At 52.3% G+C, this 25,050-nt stretch overlaps 2 protein-coding genes across 3 annotated transcripts in view; both read left to right on the forward strand.

Moving 5' to 3' along the window:
- Window positions 1-1,544: 1,544 nt before the first annotated feature.
- Window positions 1,545-15,390, forward strand: SFRP1 (secreted frizzled related protein 1). 2 transcript variants are annotated; one of them, XM_023940788.2, is made up of 3 exons: window positions 1,545-2,264; window positions 7,282-7,359; window positions 13,257-15,390. In XM_023940788.2, exons 1-3 carry the CDS (start codon window positions 1,733-1,735, stop codon window positions 13,577-13,579), a joined length of 933 nt encoding a protein of 310 aa, XP_023796556.1. In that variant the 5' UTR covers window positions 1,545-1,732; the 3' UTR covers window positions 13,580-15,390. The 2 variants fall into 2 exon arrangements, with proteins under 2 accessions (XP_023796556.1, XP_086721538.1); XM_086865412.1 differs by lacking the exons at window positions 7,282-7,359; window positions 13,257-15,390 and adding exons at window positions 2,405-2,456; window positions 2,632-2,986 and having other exon boundaries at window positions 1,649-2,264.
- Window positions 15,391-15,992: 602 nt separating this feature from the next.
- The window catches only part of ZMAT4 (zinc finger matrin-type 4), a 72,310-nt gene continuing 63,252 nt past the window's right edge, over window positions 15,993-25,050 (forward strand). The window contains exon 1 of the mRNA XM_086865417.1: window positions 15,993-16,092. The gene's annotated coding sequence lies outside the window, so the exon portion shown is untranslated. The remainder of the gene's footprint in view (window positions 16,093-25,050) is intronic.

Below are 25,050 nucleotides of genomic sequence, written 5' to 3' on the forward strand. Positions count from 1 at the left end.
TGTAACACCTGGGTGCAAATCAGGATGCCTGAATAAATATTTGAGCAGATCAGTGCCCTGTTCCACATTACACCTGTTTCTTGAGACACAGCACTATTTTCTAAATTCTCAAAACGAGATGTTCCAGTGTTTCTAAACTAGTTTTGGCAAAAGCAGATTCCATACTGTCAGAATTTCTCAAGGAATGAGAAGTCAATTTTGCAGCTGTTTCTTGGTACAAACAGTGATCACTGCTTTGCCACGATTCCCTGATCCCAAGTAGCAGGAGAGGGCCTGCTCCACTGCCTCTTTCAATTCCCAGGTCCCCTGTTTACTGCTAAATTGTTCACTTCATTAGTGGTGCTAACTGGCTGCTCTCTTCTGCTGGCCCTCAAGTCAAAGTGGCTCTTCCAGGCTTCCAGGCTGCAGAGCCTCTTCCATTTACCTCTCAACAAGGTGTAGTTCCTGTTTTAAGTAGTACAAGTTGTTTGAGCAGAAGGCAGCAGGAAGAAGGGGAGCTTTGGAGGATTCTAGAGGAGGAAGCTCAGGAGAGCTCCCTAGGACAGGGACCTGTAGACACCCGAGGGCAGAGCTGTTTAATGGCCAGATGTTGTGCACAAGGAGCAAGCCAACTTCTTCTGCCTGGCCTGCACCAAGGGGCACCCGGCTTGGCGGCTGCCACACGTCTGTGCTGGCTCCTGGGCGGCCCCACGGCCTCTGTCCTGCATGGCCACAGCTCCTGACCTTGGAGGGCAGCAAGTGCTCGCAAGGCCTGAGGAGCAGAGCAGAGTAAGGGTGGCGAGGGCCTGGTGCTGCTGGAGGAACAGGGAATGCAGCTCCTGCTCCTCCAAGTGCATCTGGAACAGGGTACCCAAATGCGATACCAACAGACTCCCTTTCTCCTGCCTTTTGTTTGGTTGCTATTGTTTTTCTTTCTTTCAATGTCATGGTTTCTGTTGGAATTTGTCAACTGGGAAATGAGCTCTGCACGGTCCAGTCCGGCCTCACAGAAATATCTGCAACCTTTGAACGGCCGCTCAGGAGCGCCGGGACCTCCCAGAGCCGCCCCGGCTTCAGAGACCGGGAGCGGCTCCGGGGGATTCGGGCCGCCCACCGGGGACGCAGCCGAGCGGTGCTACGAGGCGAGCTCAGGCGCCCCGCCCGGGGGAGGTCTCTCGGTACCCCGCGCTCCCCCGGCTGCACTCCATGGGCCAGGCCCCACGGGCCCTCAGCGCCGGGCCCCGCGGGCCCTCACCGGGGCAGGTAACGCCTGGCCCCACGGGCCCTCACCGGGGCAGATAACGCCTGGCCCCACGGGCCCTCACCGGGGCAGATAACGCCTGGCCCCACGGGCCCTCACCGGGGCAGGTGACGCCGGGCCGGACCGGGCTGCGGGGCCGTCGGGGCCGCGCGGGGCGGGGAGGGGCGGGGCCGCGCTGGGCGGGGCGGGGCGGGATTGGCTCCTGCGCCACTGATTGACAGCAGCGGGCGAGCGCGCGGCGGGCGGAGGCGCGCTGATTGGCTGCCGCGGGCTCACAAACCCGCGGCGCGGCCGGAGCGCGGCTAGAGCGGGGCCGGGGCCGGGGCGGCGGGAGCGCGGCGTCCTCCGGGGCTCTGAGGGGAGCGGGTAGGGGCAGCGGAGGGGCCGTCGGTGGGGGTGCGAGGAGGGTCCCCGGGGGCGGCCGCCGGCAGCGGGCGCCCGGCGAGTCGCGGCGTGAGGTGCTGTCGGGGCCACCGTCGGCGGGTCGCGGCGATGGGCAGCGTGGGGGGGCCCGGTGGAGCCCTGCGGGCGCTGGTGTCGGTGGCCGCTGGACTGGTGGCCTGCGGCGTGGCCAGCGAGTACGACTATGTCAGCTACCAGTCAGACCTGGGCCCTTACCCTGGCGGGCGCTTCTACGCCAAACCCCACCAGTGCGTGGCCATCCCTGCCGACCTGCGGCTTTGCCACAGCGTGGGCTACGACAAGATGGTGCTGCCCAACCTGCTGGACCACGAGACCATGGCCGAAGTGAAGCACCAGGCCAGCAGCTGGGTGCCACTGCTCAACAAGAATTGCCACATGGGCACCCAGGTCTTCCTCTGCTCCCTCTTTGCCCCCGTGTGCCTGGACCGGCCGGTCTACCCCTGCCGCTGGCTCTGCGAGGCCGTGCGTGACTCCTGTGAGCCTGTCATGCAGTTCTTTGGCTTCTTCTGGCCAGACATGCTCAAGTGCGACCAGTTTCCCCAGGATGATGTCTGCATTGCTATGACAGCTCCCAATGCCACCGAGGTCTCCAGGCCCAAAGGTAAGGCATGGCTTGTGCTGCAGCCCTGCTCCTGGCACTCCTCTCTGAGCTGACAGGCCAGGTGTTAGCCCAGAAGGGGCCACATGGGACTGAATGGGTTCTTGTGGTAGGAGGAAGCTCATATGAACTCTTGTTGGCAGCAGCCCTCCTCTGGCCTCTGAGCACTCACTCTCTGTGCCCTCCTGTCCTAAGGTAGGTGGGATGCCTTGCCAGCTCCTCATCCCCATCGCAGAGCCTTGGGACAGGCTGTTTGGGACATGTGGGGTTGTGCCTGTTCTGATACCTGCGCAGGCTCCAGCCCTGATGGACCAAAGTGTGACCCTCTGTGCTCAGATACTGCACTGTCCTGTTTCTGCTCCCGAGCCAGACTCCTGCAGGGCTGCTCTGGGCAGCAGGAGGACGTATGCCATGGCAGAAAGTGCTGGCTGACTGAAGCCAGCTGTGGCCGTAGTCCTGGCAGGATCCCCCACGTCCAGTGCAGTCCTAGGGCAAGAGGCTGGGCAGCTGGTGGCTGGGCGTGCAGTGGAGATCCAGCTCTGCCCTCGGGTGGACTGGAGAAGGAGCAAGAAACCTGCCCAGAAACGACTAGGGAAAGTGAACGTGGTTCATGTTTGTTTCCATTGCATGCGGCACGTTTCTGTGGTGCCAGACTGGCTTGTTCAAGTTGCAGTGACTCTGGCTTGTTGCTGGAAACTTGAAAATAAATAAATATCCTGGTGTCACTTCAGTGTTTGCTATTGGAGCACTGTGAAAGGCTGGCAGGAGGAATATTTGTAGAGGGAGATGGCAGGGGACTCTAGGAGACTGCAGTGCTTTTTGGCCAGCAGAGCCTCATCGGAAGGAATTGTCACTCCTGATTGCACGGGGGTATAGTGCCGGCTCTCGGGAGGAGCTCGGGGCCGGGGGCTGAGTGGTTTCTGTGGCTTCTGTGCTGTGTCAGAGCTCGTCTGCAGGGACTTGTACAGACAAAGGCTGTATGTGGTGCTCGACTGGGAGAAGTAACCCAGCCGACGGGGGCTGTGCAGTGTCATCCTGCCCATCTTGAAAGGACTCGTACTTCAGGGAGCCCTTCTGATAGAGGACAGGAACAACGGAATGCATCCTGCAGTAGAGGGGTGACACCCTGAGGAGTCTCTGGAAGCTGTGCTGGGTGTGCGGAGGGCAGTGCAGAGCCCTGGCACAGTGACACAGCAGGCAGAGGAGCACCCCCAAGCTCCGTACCCAGAGGAGCTGTACATGAGGGCCCATGGCACATCTTGGAAATGACATCCGGAGGCAGGTGGAATGTGAAGCTCGTGCCAGTGCCGGGTGGGGTGTCAGGGGGCTGAGCTCTGGCTGATCTCATTGCCAGGGACTCAGCCTTTCCCCACAGTGATGGCAGCAGAGACATACTGCCTTCCTTGTCATGGCTTGCCCTTACTGATGTGACTGCTGGAAAACATAATTGTTTTCCAGGAATGCTCTAAATTAATATGTCTTATGTGAACCTGGACCGTTGGTCAAGACCGCAGCCATATTCTGTGTTGCAGGTACAAAGGTTGCTTCTACCCAGGGACTTTCAGCCAAGCATGCTCTTGGGACAGCTGGATCTGAGCTGGCCCTTCCAGGGTCTGTAATAATCTGGGCTGTGTGCAGGTAATTAATTTTACAGACATTAATGAGCCAAGACCTGGGAACAGGCTTCTAAATGAGCAGCACCTGCCAGGTGTTCCGTTGAGTAGTTTAGCAACTTTCTCTTTACCTTTTGGACCTGTCTTGAAGGCAGCACTGGGGTTGGGACACTACTGCTTCCTTGTGATGCCTCAGTTTGGAGTGGAAAAAGCAAAGTTAATTGCAACCGTTGCTGTGATGTGAACCAGCACTGTAGAATCTCCTGTGTGCCACAGAGTATCTGTTTATGGCCTGTGAGGCACCCATTGCTTCAGCTCTGTTACTACCACTTCCTGCAGATGTCGAGTCATCCTAGGTGACCTGCAGCTCAGTCCTTGTGCCTGTGCTGGCTGGTAGTTTCATCTGCCTGGGTTCTACTATGTGCACCCTGGCCATGGTTTGTCTGTGTTTTCTGTCAACACCAGCTCCTGGAGCCCCTTTGCTCTTGGGCACAGAGGTGTTTTCTGTTGATTCAAAGAGGGTCAGAACCAAGCGGTGTCCCCACTTTTCTCTTGGTACTAATAAGAACAAACCCTTTCAGTATTTTTTCCCCATTAACACCTTGAAACTGGAATTTGTTTCTGCCTCTCTAAGAGCTGACCTGCTGAATTCCTTTCTACTTAAGCACAGGCAGTAAAGCCTGCAGGCCCACAGGATGCATCAGGGGAGTTGCAGATTAATACAGCATTACACATTCCTTCTCTTGCCCCTGGAGTAAGCTGGCTCTACAGCCAGGCATTGGAAAATGGTCAGCAGGAACAAGTGAGCTGGAGGCAGACTGAGATTGTGCTTGGAGCTGAGCTGTCAGCTGCATCAGATGGACCCCAGCCAACCTGCACTGGACCCAGAGGGTGGGCTGGAGATGTCTGCTGTAGTGCCTCAGGACAGATGGGAGGGCTTGCAGTTTTGGGGTAGCTGTGGCTCCACAGAACAGCAGCTTTCCTGAAGGCACAGAGCTGTGCAGGAGCTGGCTGGGCCCCCCAGCATTTGTGCTCCTGACTGTAGTGTCATGTGGTGACCCAGAGCAGAGGACAATTTTCCTTCCCATTGTCAGGAGACAGTGTCTCCTGCAGTCCTGTTGTGCTGTAAAAGAGCTGCAGGAGGCAGAACTGGAGGATGGGTTGATTTAGGTTGGATATAAAGGGGAAGTTTTTTGCAGTGAGGGTTGTAAAACACTGGCACATGTTACCTAGAAACATGGTGGATGCCCTGTCCTTGCAAACATTCATGGTCAGGTTTGGTGGGACTCTGAGCAACCTGCTCAAGTTAGGGAAGGGGGATTGTACACAAGTGAAGCTGCTGTCTATGGAAGGGACTACCCAGGGGCTCCCAGGTCCAGCCCACAGATGGCTGCTGCCTCTGGGCCCTGGTGCAGCAAGGCAGGGGTCTCTGCCTCCTTGGGTGTGTTACAGCCTGTTCAGGGGCTGCTGGAGCACAGCTAGAACAAAGCCTATGTTTGCAACAGGGAACAATGAGTCTTATTTTCCATTTTTGTTTGTTTTTTTTTTTTTTTCTATTTTACTTGGTTGCCTGGAAAGCTCATAGAGTGGATGCAGCAGTGGCTTTCACATTTGTCTGGCTGGTGTAGGCTTGGCTGCCCTCCTCATGTGCACTTCGGCTGCTGAGGCAGATTGAAGTACTTGGCATGGCAGGTACCCCCTGCTTATTCCTGACAGTGGTCCCCAGCACAGTGAGGAACTCCTGGCTCTGCAGCAGATGGACAGCTGGGCCTGTGTCACCTTCCTATGAGCACCCTGTCTCCCTTGTCATGAGCTCATTAAATGTGCAGCCTGGAAACAAAAATTCTGACTGCTGATTTTAAAAATCAAGTGTTAAGAGATGTCATCATATCTCCAAAGGCTGGCTTCTGAGTGAGATGGTGATAGTGGCAGTTGCACGTTAGGGTTCTGGAAGAGGTTACCTGGGTGATGGACAGCTCTCAGGGATACAGAGAGTGTGAGACTGGGGAGGTGGATGTTGGTGCTGTGAAGGCTGACTTGTGACTTGCACATCAGAGGAACGGAAGGCCAGTTGCTCTGCAAGTGTGATTAATAAAGTCATGGCACACGTCCCTGGGAATTAGCATTTGGCACAGAAGAGATTTGGGGGTGGTGAGAGGGAAAGAACAAGCCACAGAAAACGAATGTCTGGCCTGAATCCCTGTGGGGCATCTGTGGCCAAGGAGACATGACACTATGATCGTGGCTGTGCCTCTCTTGCCAGCAGTTCTGGCTCTGCACCTCTCTTCTGGACACCTCTCTGTTTTTTTGGTTCAGCAATGCTGTGGATTTGCTGGCCTGGCTGAGGGCTGGAAGGCCATGAGTACTCTGTTTACATGCAGGGACTGGCAGATGTTTTGCTGCAGTGTTGTCCCTGAGAATAACTCCCTTGTGTGGGAAGAGCCCTCCATCTTGCTGGACCAGGAACAAGCAACATCTCCCAGCTCAATAAATTAATCTGCCAGTAGCTCAAGTCTACATCTCTGCTGCTGGGTGGTCTGTCCCAACTGCAGACGGGAACCTGAAACAGATTCTTACTCTCTGGGTGAAGTGAGCTTTGCTCCCAGATCCCAGTGAAATCCCCATGGCTGGCATTTCCCAAGAGGCAGATGTTGGCTACTGCCAGCGACTGACAAGCAGAGATGGCTCTGCTCTGCTGGAGCCATGAGGCTGCCCTGGACTCAAAAGAGCATGACCACTGTTGTTGGTGGCAGCATCCACAAGAGCTGTGCTGGTCCATCTCCAGCCAGCGCAGCTCTGGGACAGGGCAGGAGGGAGGGTGGTGAGTGGCTTCCTGAGCACTGCCTGGGAAGTCTGTGGAATGGTCCCCAGTGCTGAGGGGAACACGGTGCTGAGCTGGGCTGTCCCTGTCCGGAACCCCCTTGCCTGGCACCAGGGTAGCACCTTGGCACTTGAGCTATCTCTGGGCAGCATCCTCCTGCTGTGCTGGGGTTCAGGCATTGTATGCCTGCCTTGGCATGCCATGGGGAGGGAATGTCAGCAGGCTATGGGCCATGCCCCTTGTCAGGGGGGCAGTTGAATGCCTGGCTCTGAGAGCTCCTCTCTTTGCCAGTGCTGTCCTTTTGCTTTTAGCAGCTGCCTGTGTCTGGCCTTGGGGCCACTGACAGCATTGGAGTGGGGCTGGCAGAAGGTTGCCTGTGGCCAGTGCTGCCCTGTAAGCTGGTGGATGGTTCCTTACACCTAGTAGGGTGTTGTTGTATGGGACCTGGGAGCCCGTGGCAGGGTGCATGGGCACGGATCCCCCTTGAGGATGGTGGTCTGATAGCATGGGCAGTCTGGCTCTGCGATCCTTCTTGTGCTGGCTTCTTGCCGGCTCTCAATTGTCTTCACTTCTTTTCTTTTGCCAGGAACGACTGTGTGTCCCCCTTGTGACAACGAGATGAAGTCAGAGGCCATTGTGGAGCACCTGTGTGCCAGCGAGTTTGGTAAGAAGGAGCACTCTGGGCACAGGGAGGCTCTCCTCACAGGGTGGAGTTGGGCACGGGGCAGCATGACTCCTGTGTGGGCTAGAATGGGACTGCCATGTTTCCCTGCCCGTGCTGGTGCTGCTGCATCCTGCCATCTGTCCCCAAGGCCAGGCACATGTGCCTCTAGATGTCAGTGTGGGTATGCGGAGGTGGGTGTTAAAAAAATGCAAAGCTACTTGAAAGCTTTGTCCTAAATGAGTGAGTCAGACAATCAGAGGTAAACTGAACTTCATTTAAAAAAAGAAAAGATTATCACAAGGAAATATATTAGCTTTCTCAGATCAAACCCAGAATTAACTGGTTTTGACATCCTTGCTGGTGTATGTAACTTTCCCGGAAGATTATTAAAGGCATATTGAACAAGGTGTGCATTCCTGGGGGATTAGCACTTGAATGTGCCTTGTACTGGAGCGTGCTTATGCAAACCCAAACCTGCTCTGCATGCTGGTGTGTTACCCTTTCTGCTGGAAATGAATTCTCAACTCTCCTGCAGATTTAGTATGCCAGAAGTCCTAAGTTCAGCACAGGCTTTCTCTAACAGGGAAAAGCATCAATGGGAACACCCCTGTAACAGTTCCTCAGGAATGTGCATACTTCTGGCTTGCTTGGGGAATGGAAGCAGACATTCAGTGCATGACCTGGCTGGGGAGTGGGAGGTGCTGAGTGCTCCAAGTTGGGGTGCTCAGAGCTCTGTTCTGGGCAGGCCGTGGGAGCTAAATCAGAGCTGCCCCTGCCTTACTGCACACACAGGGAGAGATGGCAGGGAGGGAGGGAGAAGCACACCTGCTTTGGGTAAGAGCTTCCTGCCTGGGCTTGCAGTGATGCAGAGGCATTGCCCCAGTCTGGGGGACCTTCATCCCAGAGAAGAAGCGAGGTGAATCCAGTGCTGGTGGTCACTGCAATACCTGTCCCCTTGCCAGAGGTGTGCGAGCAGTGATCCGAGAAGAGAAGGGAAATACAAACTTAACTGCATGCTTGTCATCAGCTTCTGCTGCTAAGTATCCTCTCATGCTCCTCCCATGCTCCCATGGACAGTTACACAAGGGGGAGCAGAGGCAAACCGGAAGAATTCCCTGCCTCGGCAGAGCGGCTTGGGACAGTGACTTGCCCACAGTGTAAGTTGTTATTGGGAAAGACAGTGGTGACTGTGTCCAAAGGATGGAATTATTTCTGAGCAGATGTTGCCTGTCTATAGCCAGCTGGGGAGCAGGAGCATGGGATTCAGTGCTGGTCCTACCTGTGCCCTGTGGGGAAGGCAGTGTAGGGGTGAGAAGGATGTCTCAGCAGGAGTGGCTGGTGGAGGAAACACTGGCTTCAGGAAGTTTTCCCAAAGCAGAGTGCATGGCCTTTGGATCTTTGTTTAGTCTTGGGAGGTTACTATCATGGGGCAATTTCTCAAGGAAAGCTGTTTATCTGACACTATTATAAACTTCCAGACCTTCAGACTGAGGTTTCTCATGCATGTCCACCAAGGTAAACACTGGCAACTGACAGGTTGCAGATCCTCATCAAAGCCAGACACGTACAATAAATGTTTAAACTAACATGTGCTGCATGGGGCAGCTGTTGGTAGGTCTTGCACTGATTCCTGCTGTGTCATTACTACAGGTTTCTCTTACATCCAAGCAGCTTGTTACAGAAAAGAGGTGAGGAGCACTTTGCCCACCACAGATGTGTGGCTGTGCCGGTGTAGGAAGTGGCTGCGTAGCAGCCCTGGTGTTGGTCTAGAGTACAGTGCAGGAAGAGAGCTGCAGTGAGCTGTGAACACAAACTGTAAAGACAAGGCAGGAGAATATCTTGGACAAGATGCTGGGGGTCAGAGGGGTGCCAGGAGACTGCCAGCCTCATGGTCCATCAGAACTTTGGGTTTGCCTTTGTTTGAGGAAGAATGAATGTAGACTCTAGCATGCTGCTTTGACGCAGTTTGGCTGCTCCTCTGAGAGTAAGACAGCTTTGGGATGGCTGTCAGTGAGGGGTGCCAGAACCCTGGCCTGAGCACAGAGCAGCACCGGGGGGCTGGATCAGGTATGTGGGGTAACTGCAGTGTAGATTTTAGTGTAGTGCTGGTGTGCTGAGACAGCGATGGATGCAAGAGGAAGCATGAAATCGGCCTCTAGTGCCCCCACAGCCACCTCCCCCAGCTGCCCTGGGTTGCAGCCAGCACTTGTTTCTTACTCCAGGAGTTCATTCCACGCTCTGTTTCTCTTAGTGATTTTATTTATTGTTTCTGCCCTTTCTCTGGGGTCTGAGGGGATCCTGCTGAACAGGCTCTGTGGCACTGGGGACTGCAGAACAATCAATACATGCTGTTTATTTTTTCACTGTGACTGACAGGTCCTTGCCTGCAGCCTTCTCCTGTTACAGCCCTAATGTGTCTTCTGGCAGGTTTCTTCCTTCTCAGTGATTTCTAAAGGAAAGAAAAATGAGGCTGAAGGAACAGTGGAGCTTTCCCTTCTCTCACATTCCCTTTCCTGCACATGAGGGGCTGGAGTGGGGCCCCTGCCTGTGCAGGCAGGAGAACAGCAGAGACAGTAACCTAGTCCCAGGCTGTCCTGTGCTGAAAAAGAGGTGGAGGTGCCAGTGGGAACAGGAATGGTGCGTGGTAGTGGGTTGTGAACAGAGCACAGGCACTCCTGCTCTCAGCGGGTGACTACCCCGATACAGCGCCGTCCTTGGAAAAGCTTGTGCTGGAACATGTGGGTGTCCCATGAAAGTAAATGGTAAGAAAGTGGGTGGAATGTTGATCCTGCAGCCCCTTGGGCCACTGTAACATGCAGAGTGTTGGGGCCGGTGCTGCTACCAATGCCACAGCTGTGCTGAAGTAGCCTGTGGTCACAACGCAGCTGCTGGACTGCAAAGGTGGCACACGCTCCCGCTGTGGATAACTCTCCTGGGGCCAGCTCCTGCCTGGCAGCCACAGCTGAATATTTAGTCTGTCTGAGCAAGCATGTCCTGGCATCTCAGAGGCAATTCTGGCCCTTCTCCCACTTGGTGCTGAGACAGATTTGGTGCAGCATGGGGGGAGTGGAAAGGCCAAGGTTCCCAGTGAGGAAGCTGTTTGCTTTGGCAGTTCATCTGCATCCTGGAGCCAAGACTCCAAGCATCCCACTCAAGCCTTTTGCCTGCTGCGGCAGCATTCCCAGGGCTGGGGAGACGCCAGGCTGGCTGCTGCAGCCCCGTGGTCCCCCCTTCCAAATGTCATGCTCTAGGAAAGTCAGAAGTTGGAGGCTGCCTCCCACTGCGTGGTGGTGAGCTCTTAGAGTGGGGTGCACACCGGAATGAATGAATGTTCCCTCAGGCACCACTTTCCTGGTGTGCCATGCAAAAGCTGTATGTCTGGCCTGTCACTATGGAACACTTTCATACCTGGGAACCTTACCTGGAATGTGGGTTGTAACTTAGGGAATGTGGCCCAGTTAAGTGAACAAGGGGAATTTGGGGAGCCAGGTCACTGCAGAGGAATGAGGGCTGAGCAGAGATCATCATGCTTGTGTGACTGCTCAGCCTGCAGCACCAAAGGCTTGGTGATCCCTGAGCAAGGCTGTGTTTACCTGGGCAGCACTGCAGGCTCTTGCTGGTTATGAGGACACTGCTGCTGGGAGGAACAGAGCCTGACACAAACTGTTTGCACCCTTGGTCAGCCTCTTCCTTCATCCCCCTTGGCATTATCCCATCTTGGCTCTGTGTCCTGCTCTGCACGAGCAAGGTTTGGATGAGGTTTTGGTTTACATCTGGATGTATGGTTCCCCTGGGCAGCTTCCATGAACCTGCATCGCTGGCTCACAACCTGCTGTGTGCAGGGAAGGGAGCAGCTGTGAGCTCCCACAGCATAGGATTATCAGGCCTCCTTTGTCTTCCATGGTGTATGATACTTGGAGTAGATCAGCACCTCCACTAGCTGGCAGATCCTTTTCTTCCTCTAGCAAAAAGGATCAAACTTTGCAGTGATCTCAGCAAAGCAGTTTGCAAACAAGCCATTTTGCAGAAGTCTCTTATTGAACTGTTGTAATGGTGTTTTGTCGCTAAAGGACACAAAATGATTCACACAAACACTTTCCAATGTTAAAACAGGAAAGAAATAACCCTTATTCTCTGACTCCAGTATTTATAGATTCTCAACAATGACCAGGGATTGGATAATTAAGTTACCACCTTCCCAAGCACACTGGTCATGTGAAACATCCATCAAAAGACATTTCTTAGAAGGAATGTGATAAGCAACTTATATTTATAGAACTTGTATGGGAAAGTAACTAAAACTATGAAAACATTATCAGAAGGCTTTAGTTTTCAGGGCGACAGTGTTTTAACATCCTTCCTGCCCTGGCTGTCTCTGTGCTTAGTGCAAGGGCTCCAGTCAGCATGAGTAAAGAAAGTGAGGCTGACATTGAGGAGTGTTGCTGCTACTGCTGCCCAGTTGATGTCATGGAGCTTAGAGCTGCTTGAAGACTACTTACTTCATTTTCCAGATTTGTTGCAAACTGATCTGGTTCAGCATCTTTAGCTCCTTAAAGCTGGAGTCTCTTTAGCTCCTGAATTTGAAAAACAGATGGAATGAAAATTTCACTTGGGTTTCCAGACCTAGATTACTTTCTTATACAGTAACAGTGTAACATGACATGGCCCTTGGCAAACCTGGGGAATATTTTTGGCACAGGAGCAGGCAAACACCATTGCTCCTGTTGCCAGGGCAGTGGCTGGGAGCACAAAAGGGGGATCCTGAGTCTCTGCTGCCTGCTTGGGATTGTCGTCATGCTGTCCTGCTGCCATCTGCATCTGGACTGTGCAGTTCTCCCATCCAGGCAGCAACACGTGTTCACTGTGACATGTTCCAGCAGAGCAGGATTTCAAGGAATGATGCTGTGGGGGACCCATCTCCCTGCCACAACCAGAGGTTTTTGTGGACTGCCCTGAGACTCTAATGAGAAGGGGCAGCAGCCAACAAATCACCTCTCTGAGCATTAGTTATCTGCAGCACTGAAGTAAGCTCCCAAATGATGAAAATATGTTAGCGATTTTTGGCCATATGTGCTTTTCCCCAAAAACGAGGCAGAGCCAAATGGCACAGAAATGATGTTTTAATGTACAACACATTTTCATCATTTTTCCCACGTATGCAAAATTCCTTTTCATGGTCATGGCAAAAAAACTTTTTTTGGGGGGGTGGAGGGTATTGCAATTAACTTGGGAAAATGCTGAACCCAAAGAGGGGAGAGTATTTTCCATGGAAGTGTATCAGACCAACTTCCCTTCTCTTGGGGAAGGTGCAGATACATGACTGCATGCTGGGGTCCCCACAGCCCTGTGATGCAGAGACATCCAGTGCTCGGAATCTTGTTTCACAGGCACCTGAGGGCCGGTGTGACTGCAAACAGATGATTGAGAAGAAAAATTGACCTTTTAAATGATCCTTTCAAGAATCCCTCCATGCCTTTAAAGCAGGGAAGTCTCCTAATTGACCCAGCTAACATTTGTGCTTGGCAGCTGAACAAGTCCCCTCTCAAATGGAAAGTGCTGGCTGGTTTGCTGGAGGAAGGGGAACAAAGATGTCAGTGTTTTACCTTGGTGCTCTCCTGGGCATGGGGCAGCTCCACCTCAGGTGCAAGGGTGTGAGTGTCACAGTGGGCCAGGATGATGCCATGGAGCAGGAGGATTCAGGAGCAGAGTAGGGAGAAGGGGACTGCAGGAATGGAGCATGGCACTGTATGTCTGCAGTGGGACAGGACATTGCTGCCATCCTCGGGCCATGGCACTGCTGCCCCCTCAGCCTCACTTAGCAGAGGTGCTGTGCTGCTGAGGAGCTGTGAAGGCTGCTTAGGAGTTTTGTTTTTCCCCTCACCCATCTTGTTTTGCAGCTCTTAAGATGACCATAAAGGAAGTGAAGAAGGAGAATGGGGACAAGATGATCATTCCACGGAAGAGGAAGGCACTGAAGCTGGGGCCCATTCGGAAGAAGAACCTGAAGAAGCTGGTGCTGTTCCTAAAAAATGGGGCAGACTGTCCCTGCCATCAGCTGGACAACCTCAGCCACTACTTTCTCATCATGGGCCGCCAGGTGAAGACTCAGTACCTGTTGACAGCCATCTACAAGTGGGACAAGAAGAACAAAGAGTTCAAGAAGTTTATGAAGAAGATGAAATCACCCGACTGCCCGACGTTTCCGTCCGTTTTCAAGTGATGTGTTGGGTGGTGGCAGAGCCACTGTCTGGACCTGCACAGTTGGGTACGGCGGCTCGGTCTCGCTGCTCTGCAGCAGGAATGCTGGAGCCAAACCCTCCTGCTCCTCCATCCTGCTCCTCAGAGCTCCCTCACTGATCTCAGCCCTCCCACATTCCCGCTGCTGCCGTTGGCCTGCTCACCTGGGCATGCGATGAGTGTGCACCAAACAGTCACTGAGGTCACACACAATTTATATCTGCATTGTCTAAAGAACTGTTACTGTACAGATCTGTACAACCGTTGAAATGGCAGCTGCCAGGTAAAGAGGGAAAGCAGAGGGGTATGCGCTGATGTTAAGAGCTTGCATGCTTACAGAAAGGACCCTCGTGACCATGTCACTCCTGTCTCCGTGGCTGCAGGATTGCCCTGAATTCCTGTATGAACCAGAGCTGGCTGATTAGACAGAGATCCCATCTTCATGATCAAAGTTAATAAATGAGTAGTGGAGAACCTGTTACAACCTCTGATAAGAATTCCTAATAGCTAATTGCCCTCACTGTAAAAATATCCCATTATAGTCTTAACCTGCTTAGTTTAAGCCTTAACCATGGTGCCTTGTGGTGCCTTGATGGGCTGGAGCCCGCCCTCACCAGCATCTCTTGTAATGTCTCCCTGGGTGCCTGCCTTGGCATCTGCTGTGCCAGCTGAGCCCCTTTTGCCCAGTACTGTGCTGCACCCAGGTAGCCTTTGAATCTCCACACTGTGTCCAGTGTGTTGGTACAGGGGGACATGGGCAGAGGGGGCTCTCTGCCTATACCTGTGCCTTTGGCCTTGTGCAGGCCCCTGTCCACAGCAGTGGCCAGCTGAATGCTCTACCCTCAGCCTGCCGTGGCAGTTCCTGTGTGCAAGTGGCCTGAGCTGCTGGTTCCCAGACCCGTCTTTCCATTTCAAGACTGTGCAAAGGTTTAGTTGCTGGCCTGCCCAGGGCTTTGGCTGGGGGGAGCTCATGGCCAACTCCTCCAGCTTGTGTCACTCCCTTTTACCAGTGATGTTTTTATAGTTCCTTTAGGCTGCTGGCAAAGTACCAGAGTGCAAAAAGCCCAGGACTTGTCCCTGCGGAACGCCACAGGGAATGTATCGTCTCTGTCTTTCCCTCTTTGCTGTGGGACCCATCAGTCTGGGGTTCTGTCTGTTTGATCTGTGACAGCTTGGCTCTCTGTCATTATGTCTTTTTTGCCCTAATCAGAATGTCATGTTTGTATGATTTCAAATAGTTTATGAAAGACAAATATCTTACCCAAATGATTACATTTATCAACCAAGCTGAAATTCATTATTCTGTGAATTGGACTAGTTCTCTTTTTCATAGACCCATACCACTCCGTATTCATAATCCTTCTTCCATTTAGTATTCTCATCCATCAGCAGTACTCTTAAGACAATGAATATCTGACATCTGAGATAATCCTGTTGTATCACAGTTAAGTGAAATAACAAATCCTCATTTTTGAGGTTTGAACCAAACCCCCTCAAAACTAGTAAATTAATTATTCCTTAGCTTGGGAGTGGTGCTTATTCCCCACGTGGGAACAGAGCCATGGACTTGATTGTAGAAGAATTGTGTTAACAAGCCGAGTACTCTGAGGAATGATGTTTCACAGCTAACAGAGAGATGGATTTAGGATGTGAACTTTGTAGACTCTCCCTAGGTTGTCTTAGACCACCATTTGTAGTAGTGTTGTTTCTTTATTGCAAAATTAATCATTGTAGATGATGTGCTTTATTAGTGAAGTAAAGAAATAAATAAACCATGGGCTTTAACATCACAAACTGATGAGGTGAAATGATGGAGGGGGCTGTGAAATCCAGCTGTGTGGGGAATGGAGTTAGGACCTGATGAACTGAAAGTCTGGTTATCTGTGAGTGCCCAAAGTGCCCCTAAAAGCCCCACTGGGATGGGGCAGGGACCCTCTGTCCCTGTTGCCTCGCCTTCCTGAGTGCAGCACAGCAGAGGGTGGGCTGTGGCAGAGAGACTGCTGCTGCTAAACTTGCCATCCACCGGCCTAGAGGCTGTTGGTGGTTCCAGGGCATTGCAACAGGCTGTCGTGGGAAGTCCAGGTGGAGCACACCATCCCTGGAGTGCTTCAGGAGATGACTAGATGTGGCAGTTGACGTGGTGGTGCTCAGCCAAGGGGTGGACTCGATGACCTTGGAGGTCTTTTCCAGCCTTATTGATTGCATGATGCCATGGTTGCATGCCCACTGGCATGTAGCAGGTTGCAGGGAGAGCAGGTGCCCTTCCTGGGAAGCTCCTGCTGCTTCAGCCAGCCCTGGCTGCAGCTTGCAGGTGGTTTTAATCAAAGTGATTTTTTTACCCACCTGTTGGGTGAGACACTGCTGAGAATGTATTGCAACCCCAGCTGGTCCTGAGTGCAGGGGAAGGTTTAAGAGCTCAGGGGAAGCAGCAAGTTCTTTCTGCAATGCATTTGGCCTGAGACATTGCCGGCAGCAGTGTTGTCACCACGAGAACAGGTAAGGTCAGTTGCTGCTTGGGGTCTCCTTTTCCCAGCTCAGAGCTGGGGCCTGGGGCAGTTCAGGGCCTGGGGTGAATCTGCTTTATGTGTCCCTGCATTTCACTGCTGGTTCATCTGTGGTCATTCAACCAAGTGAGAGCATCAGGTCAGTTTGAAGAGATGCAGGAAGCCAGGCAATCTGTTTGCTGAAAATTTACAGAATCAATTCCTTTACTGACTTCTTGTAACTGGCAACTCCTGAAGTGTTTATTTGGTCATGTAAAAAGTGCGACTTGCAGTCAAACTGCTGCATGTGATTGCCTTTGCTGTCTTTAAATTTCCTATACTGCTCTCCAACAAGAACAGTCTACTAAAACCTGAAATGGCCTAACTGTAAGCTGTGGAGAAAGTACCTGAGATCCTGGGTTGTGCTTGTGTGGAGTCATGTTGAACAAATAGGTGTTTACTGTAATGAAAAAGCACACAAGTCTCCTTAAATCAGGCACCATGTGTCTGGTGTAGTGCTCCCAGAACACTGCACTGTTTGTGCAGTTCGAGGATGCACTTTACATTTTAAAATGTCAGATGTTGATTGTTATAATGGATTCTGGTTTAAGTTACAAGCATATGTACAAATGCTCAGTCTAAGACATACTTTACTCTGGGAGACAGCCTCAGTTTGCCCCTGCTGAGGGCTCTGTGGTGTCTGTGGCACAGGGATGCGCCACCTCTGGGACACTCAGGCTTGCTACAGCCTGAGCTTGTCTGAAATATGAACCTTAAATCCTAAAATAAAATATCATCCTTTTGTGACTCAGTTTATCCTCCCAATAATGTTTATCTTCTTTGCTCCAGCATTCTTTCTGTTGAGTTCCACCTGTCTAGCCTCCAGTTTGTAGTTCAGTTACAAACTAAATACAGTTTTCTTTTATGCTAAACAAAAAAATCACCTTCCATCTCTCAGTTAATTTTTTTAATTGCTGGCAGTCTGTGTTTTGCTTTGACCATTGCTGGGAAATGTAAGGCTGGGAAGAACAGCTGAGCAGCTGGGGAGGATTTGTTCTGGAGAAGAGAGGACACCAGCCTGGTGTGTCTGGTGTGGAACTATGAGTGCTGTGCAGGACGAGAGGGTGATGCACAGGAGCTATGCCAGGCTGAAGCTGGCTCTTCACTGGCTCACAGGCAGCAGGTCTGGGGTCAGCAGGCAAACATCTGCCATCCAGAGCTGCTGTCCTGCTTTAACGAGCTGTTCCATGAACAGGCAACCCAGGTGTGCAGTGAGCACAGCACAAATAACTGAAAAACAACAGAGTAAAAATGGAAATAGCAAGCTCCTTCCCTTTGTGGGCAGATGGAGCTGCCTTGGCTGTGACTGCTGCTCTGGTGCCGGGGGAAGCAGTGGACAGAGCCCCGTGCTCACTGTGGCTATAGATGGGCCCAGCAGTGAGGGGTTGCTGGGTGAACATGAAAGCTGGAAGGTCTCAGCTGAAACGTTCTCTAAAGCCACAGTGGAGCTCCCCTTTCCCTGCCCCAACACTAGAAACCTTGCAGAGAAAATGCTCCACTGTGTTTCCAAGGCTGCTCCTGCTTTCTCACTGCATCGTGCTGGATGACCCTTAAAAAGGACACACACACACACGTAATTAAAGCCACCCCCCACCCCAGGGCCAGAGCTGTGTTTGGAAACTGCTGTTCCCTGGCGCAGAGGCTCTTTTTTCCATCCCAGGCAGGCTCCGCATGCCGCAGTGGCACCACCAAGGAGAAAGAGCTCTCTCAGACCTAGTGAGGGAAAACGTATCTTCCAGTATCTTTAGCAAGTGCTTTTAAAATCCCTGTTTTGTAAAGGAACAGACTTTTTTTATTACTGTTTCTTCTCCAGTGATCCCACCCGAGCCCCTGAGCATGCAGCCTGTTGGACCAAGTTTCTCCCTTTGGGCAGTCCAAGGTATCCAAGCCATGCTTGAATGTCGTCCTTGGAAGGGGAGTGGAGCAAGCTGGAGGCTCCTCTGCTCCTGGGAGCTTCTCACTGCAGACAGACCCACACGGGGGGCTCGGAGCTCTGCAGCACGTGGCTTCCCAAGGCAAAGCCCCACCCTGGAGAGCCTTGAGGGAGCGAGTACAGGTCAACCTGCCAGGGTGGCCTCAGCCTCGAAACAAATGAGGGCTTTGTTTCAAGAACTCCCCATCAGAGGCTGAAATCCCCTCTGAGGCAGCAGTCTGCCACGAGGATGTTGCCTGTGTGGCAGGAGCAGGGTCTGCCAGTGCCCGCCAGCACCAAGGGAGCCCTGGCTCTGTCTCCGGCAGGCACATTGGAGTGATGAATCTGTCTCCACTTGCCAGTGTGGGGCACGGGCATGCTGCAGCACAGCGGGCTCCTCTCACAGCCTGCCAAGATCCCAAGAGCCACGAGCAGTTGGCAAACAGTCCCTCTTTTCTGAAGAAGTATGCTATGATGGGGAATTCACTGCTGTCTGAAATATTTTTCCTTTAGAGACAACCAGGAGATATTTGCCAAGCCATTTTGTGGAGCGGAGGAGGGAAGGCAGGACATGGCTGGAAGGAGCCACACCTGAGGCAGTTAGCACAGCATTCTTTGGGATTCTTTGGGATCCAGCTCTCTGCTCTTGCTGTGAGGTGCGGGTGAGCTCTATGAGGCTGCCACCAAAAACATTTCTTCTCAACTCAGGCTGGGCCTTGTTGTGCTGTTGGCAACCTATGCTGGCACTTCACTCCTCAATCTGACTTTCTCCAAACTCCTGAGTTATTGATGTGGCAGAGAGGCTGATCTGTTGGGAGGTGTGGTATTGTATACGAATAAATTATGGCTCCAGGAGGACAATGGAGTGTGATCATCTCTGCTGTTACTTGGAAAGAAATGAGGAGATCAGGGCATTTGCCTTGGGCAGGCTGATGAACATGTGTACTGCCTCTCCTGTATGGGGTTCAGAACTACATTAAACCCTGAAAACAACAAACTGCAGCCCCTTGAGACAAATGTGACGTCTTTAGGTTGGTCATCCTCAAATGGGGGTGACACAGCCAGCCCAGACATCCTCCCCACTTACTGTACAGCAAGGGAAAATATGGATTTGGAAAAGGTTGAGCTACTTGTGGAAGCTCTGAGGTAGTTTAATGTGTATGAGGCCATGTGTCCTCTTGCAGGGCTTGTGGAACAGTGATGGTGGCATTGGCCTGGCCAAACTGATGGTGCTGCTGGCATGTTCAAATTTGTATGTTAAATGGTATTTAATAAAATGTTAATATCAGGCTAAATTTTTATCAAAGTGCCGCTCCTGGATTAACACTTGCCAAGAGTTGAGGCATGACTACGTGTGACACTATGTAAATGATTAAACCCTGTCCTGCCCAGCTGAAACTGTGCAGCCCCAGCTGCCTGCTCAAGAGTGTTTGCGATTTCTTCACCATTTCACAGTCTTTCATTTGTCCTAAATGTTTAATAATCCTGGAAGACCTTTTAAGCTTCCTGGGTTTAATGTTTGCTAAACACCCTGTCACTTCCCCTTGTATTGGTAATTCCAGCCCCTGTGCTCTGTGGGACAGGAGAGCTCAGTGCTAGCACAGACCTCAGAAGGCAGTGCTGCCCAGGCAGGGTCTCTGGGAGCTGGGGCTCATCAGCTGGATCATCTCGCCTTTGCACTACCTCAGGCTCTGTGTTCTCCATGGGCCCTGGCAGGATTAGTTTCACAAATTGATTTTCCTGCACAAAAGCTTTTGGTTACTTTGGGATTAGGGACTCTTTAGAGTTCATTGTTTTCCTGAGCTGCCTTGTTTTGCTGTAATGCTGAGACGCCTGGGCTGCAGGAACCTAATCCCCCTCCTCCTCCAGCAGCCCCGCTCTGTGAAAATCTGTTCTCTGCTTAAGTGCAAATTGTTGATGGGAGATAGCAGCGGGTCTTTCTGCTTCCATTTAACGTGTCAGCAGAGAAAGACATCTGCTTGCAATTATGGGCATGGCCTTGCTGAAGGATTGGCCTGGTAGATTTTATAAGGTAATAGGAAATCTTTATCAATTCATAATTCTTGGTGTCAAAGAAAGGAACATGTTTCATTTAAAATTTTCATCTTTTATTTTACAAAATCATAGGGTAAAACATGAGATTGATATCAAGGGAAGAATCCATGTGCTCTCTGTGAAGAGTGAGTCCCATGCAGAAGTGAGATTTCCCATGCAGAAGGCTCTGAGCAGGTGAGGGCCAGTCTGGGGAGTGACTGGGCTCTGCTGTTGGTCCTTCACTGCCCTCAGTGATGTGCCCACAGAGGCAAATAATTTTTGAAATGATTTGCTGTTGGCTTTGCAGCGTGATCTGAAACAGGAGAATTGTCCCCAGCGCAGTGTCCAAAGCATTGGAGTCTCTTGGATGGGGCAAGTGGCTGCAGAAGAGCTGCTGTGTGCTGGCACATCCTGAGCTAGTGGCGAGTCCCTATGGCTGCAGAAATAGCATGTCCAGCACATTCCCAGTGGCTGTGGGAATAGCCCAAACCCCTCTGTCCTCATTTTCTCCCACCCCAGAATAACCAGTGCTGTTGGCAGTGCCTGGACCAGAGGCACACGGCATTGGAGGTGCTCCCGCCCTGCCTGTGTGAGCCCAGGGAGAGCAGTTTGGGGGCCTGGGGAAACACTGGGACAGGTCTGTGGTCACAGGAAGGGCTGCCCAGGGGGCTGGAGGAGGTTCCCCCTGCACCCTGCTCCTTCCAGCTGGGTGGGAGCCTCCTGCCTGGAGCATGGAGAGGGGGCTGCTCCCTACCCCAACCCCTCCATTTGCCCCTGGAGCTGCTCCTGGCAGGACACACTGTCAGCGAGGCTATTCTTGACCGTGCTCAGCCCCATTTGTCAGCCTACTGAGTCTGCTGTAATTTCCTCTGATTAAGGTCTTAGACCATTTTCAGTATCATTAAAGAAACAAGAAAATAATAATAATAATAATAATAATGATCTGTGCTCAGGAATGCTCCCAAGAGTAGTTGGAATTACATTCAGTGCCTTTCAGCTAAGAAAGCTCCTTATGCTTTGGCCTTGGCAGATTCACAGGGACAGCACCCTTGGCTCTGGGAACTTTCAGTGCTCTTTTGTCCATCAGCACCAATTCCTGTTTCCTGCTGTACACTTCTGTGCTTGTATGTGGAGCTTCACCACTGGGGAGAGGTTGAGAAGTGTGTCATACTGCAGAGACAGACATCTCCAATGAGTGGTAGACAGATGCAGAGGCCTGTTGTCCAGAGAGGCTGTGAGGTCCAGGTTCTGGCAGTTGGTCTCCTTGATGTGGAGATGCCCTCCCTTGCCACAAGGTCACTAAGATTTGGCATTGCTCTGCTACCACACCTTGTCTGCTCTGGGGACAGGAAACCTACCCTGGGCTAGTGGTGCTGCCCGTACACGTGTGTGTGAAGCATGCACAATGCTGCTGCCAACCCCTGACCATTCCCCAGCCCAGGGAAATCCAGAGAAGCAGCATGGGATTCAGACAGACTGCAGAACAAAACAAAGAAATGAGAAGGGTGGAGAAAATTCTGGGCTAATTTCTGAAATGCCATTCATTTCTGGGGGCAGCTTGAATGGCCAAATCTTTGTTAAGGCAAGGAAAAAACACATGGCCAGGGATGCAGTGTCCAGGGCCGTGTCCCACAACAGGACAGCAGCTGCTCTCTTTGGGCTTCTGTTTGTGCAGCCCTGGGCCCAGCTGTGTGTGCCAGGGGCTGCTGGCTACCCAGCCTGAGGACGTGCTTGTTCCTTGCAGGGGAGAGACAGACTGGTTTAATTTTAAACTCCCGCATGTTTGTTGTGTTACCAACATTTCTTTTTACTGAAGTAAATTCAAACTATTCATCTTTAAGTTCTCAGACATGAGACATGGGGAGGTTTGTTTCTCTGCAGCTCCCAGCTAAGCCCCAGCCTGGTGGGATGTGCTGTGGCATCCCATGGAGGGCAGACCACCTGCCCTGGTGTATCTGCAGGGTCTCCAGCTGCAGGTACCCCTGGTGTGTGGTGGGTGTCTCATGGTGCCCACAGCCATCTCCATTTGGGTGCACATTCTGATGGGCTGGCTCTTGCCTCTGCAGCCCCTCAGTGGAGAAGAGACAGCCAGCCATGCCCCCAGTGCTCTCCTGGTGTGCAGCTCCCCAAATACCCCCGTGGCTGGGGACCAGGCTGCTAGTGTGGACCTGCAGCTTGGAGCTTGGCTTGCTCCCAGACCACTGGATTTTCCCATTGTCTCTGTCCATCAGCTGCCCTCCAGCAGCACCAGGAGTGGGGGAGAAGCCCTGTGGGATGACACTCATGTGTTGCTGATAGTCTCTTGTCACCTGCAGCTCTGCTCTGGTGGGAATTCACCCATCTCGGTCATACAGTGGGAAAATGTCCCAAGAGCTCTGGACTTTGCATCTTATTGCAGTTCTGGGGATGCTGCTGGTCATAAAGGCACAGGAGAACCTTTCAGAGCCCCCTGGGGTGCTCTGGGCTCCCTGTGCCCTGGGCTGGCAGCCTCCACCTGAGGTCTGCAGGTGATGCACCCAGGGAAGATGCAGGCTGGTGGGCTTGCTTGCCACCTCCTGCTGATTTGCAGCATTAGACTATGCAGGATTTGGTTTGATTTCTTCCCCTCTCCCCATTTTTTTAGTAGCTGACAGTTGTTACCAGCATGAGGTACTAACTTATTTTGAATGCATGAGTTCAGGCTCGTTAATCACTACCAAATGTCCCTGTCTAAGGGCGACACTGTTTCAGCTTTCAGCCACTAATTTTTTGAAATCTCTGAAATAAGACTCTGCTCTTGAACATGTGCTGGAGAGTTGTTCCTTTCCACTATATTTCAAAAATATACATGTGGTTTAATTCAACAAGAGGGCTAGAGGGGATGTTTTTCCTCCAGATTTTCCCTCCTCTTTTTCTTTAGAGCTATGTCTGCCAAACCTCCCAGCTCTGTGCCAGCAGCAGGCCCTGGATGATCCCAAGTGCAGTTGGGGGCTAAGAAGTGCCTTTCTGGGCAAGCCCAGTGCCCTGCAATGCAGACTGAGATTGTCAGGGGTCAAGGACAGCTGCCACAACCACGTAGCAGACATGAGAAGGGTTTGCTTCCAGCAGCTGTGAGGCACGGGCTGCTGGACAGCCCTGGAGTCAGCTCCCTCACGCCTGAAGCAAGGAGGGCTCTGCTTGTTTTGTCATCTGCTGGATAAGACAAAGGCCAGCTGTGATGGGGATTCAGGCTGCTGGGCTTGGAAATTCAGTGAGTGCTGCAAAGCCATAGGAAAAGCAGCAGTGAGCACTCATGGCTCCAGCAGACACTGAAGATCTGTGGATATATTAAAACAATGGGATATGAGTAGTCAAAAATATGAACTGCAGGAAGGAGTCCTGCCAGGCTTAAAGCCCTCAAGGAACTTGGTTGTGTCTTGGGCTCAGGGATCCCAAGGAAACATTAATTTCTGTGACTAAACTGGCTTTTATGTGTCCTGGTTTTGGTAGGACTCTTGAAGATATTCGGGTGCTCCACAGGGTCTGGCACTTACAGGAGCTGCTGCAAACCCAGATATCAGTCAGGGACCTCTGGTTTCAGGGAGAAGGAGATATTTTTAAATTATTTCCACTTGATTTGTAAAGAAGAAAAGTGGTGGGGAAGGGAGGCAGGGAAAAGCTGTTGGTGCAGTATCCAGCAGAAACAGACCAAGGAGGCTGAGCCCTGGTGAGGACTGAGTTGGGCTGTGTTTCACCTGGGCACTGCTCTGGCTCCTTCCTGGCCAGCATGGCCACAGGCATCAGAGCTGTGTCCCTGTGCCAGGGCCATGTCCTGTGCACTCCTCAAGTTGCAGCAAAGCTGAGGCCACCGTGGTGGCAGGGCTGAGCCTGGTCTCCTGCACCTCCACCCACAGTCTGAACCACAAAGCTCTCTTGCCTTTGCTGGGGCATTGCTACTGATGGAAATCCTCTTCTGTCTCCAGCTCTTGTAAGCTTTTGAGCTTGCTGAGGCTGTTATGTCCTGTGGTTTTGTTGATAAATAGATGTTGTATCTGAACATGAAAGAATTTGTGCTGACCAAGGGTTGTTCTTATTAGATGTGATGAATGAGGAGGGGATAGTTCCTGTCAGGCCCAGTCCCTTATGTCGTGGTGTCCCCTGCTGGCTCTCATACCCCACAGTGTCCCTGCATGTGCTGGGATGCTCCCTGAGCAATCAGCCGTGTGGCAGGTCTTCCATCAGGAGGATGGGATGTTTGGCTTTTGCCTACATGGCATTTCTGTGTTGGGACAAAGATGTAGAGAGAGATTCCGCTTAAGGGCTGGAGTGTCAATGGAGACTCCAGCAGAGCAGAAAGGAGCTTTGAGCAAGAGCTTTATGCCTTTCCTCTCCTGAAGAGATCCAGGAGCCGGAGCTCGCAGCTCCCCGCTGGCTGTTCCAGAGGAACTGGGGGGCACTGGGGGGCTCTGCCTGGGACGGGGCCAGGCTGGGAGCTCCTGGAGGGCTGGCAGGGGCAGTGAGTGGAACAGCAGTTTGGGCTCTGGGGGCAGCAGGGACCATGCCTGAGCTGTGGGTGCCACCTGACAGGGAGTGGTGAGGGGACCCTGAGCGTGGGACTCCCCCTGCCCAATGCTGTCCTGCTCCACTTCTGCAGCTGCCTCCTCTCCACCTCCCGACCCGAGCTCCCCGTGGCTTCTCAGCAGAAGCGAATGGTCACACAGCCCCAGAAGAGTTTGGGTTGAAAGGACCCTAAAGACCATCCAGTTCCAGCAACCTGGCCATGGCCAGGGATGCCGGCCACTAGAACAGGTTGCTCTTAACCCTGTATGGCCTGACCTGGAACACCTCCAGTGATGGGGCATCCACAATTGTCCCTCGAGGGTGGAGGTGTGCCCTCCAGCACATGAAGCGATGTCTGTGGATGTAATCCCTGGGGATCTTTGAGTGAGGGGAAAGCTCGGCTGTCAGCTTTGTTTATCAGCTGAACTTCTAAATGGTGCAGCAACA

This window comes from Cyanistes caeruleus, chromosome 29 (assembly GCF_971803275.1).
Source record: "Cyanistes caeruleus chromosome 29, bCyaCae1.hap1.1, whole genome shotgun sequence".
NCBI classification, from domain to species: domain Eukaryota; kingdom Metazoa; phylum Chordata; class Aves; order Passeriformes; family Paridae; genus Cyanistes; species Cyanistes caeruleus.

Excerpts from the sequence above, each read along its gene's own strand:
- SFRP1 (XM_023940788.2), top strand. The coding sequence starts at position 1,733 with ATGGGCAGCGTGGGGGGGCCCGGTGGAGCCCTGCGGGCGCTGGTGTCG. Across the intron at positions 2,265-7,281 it reads CGAGGTCTCCAGGCCCAAAG|GAACGACTGTGTGTCCCCCT; the intron begins GTAAGGCATGGC and ends TTCTTTTGCCAG. Across the intron at positions 7,360-13,256 it reads CCTGTGTGCCAGCGAGTTTG|CTCTTAAGATGACCATAAAG; the intron begins GTAAGAAGGAGC and ends CTTGTTTTGCAG.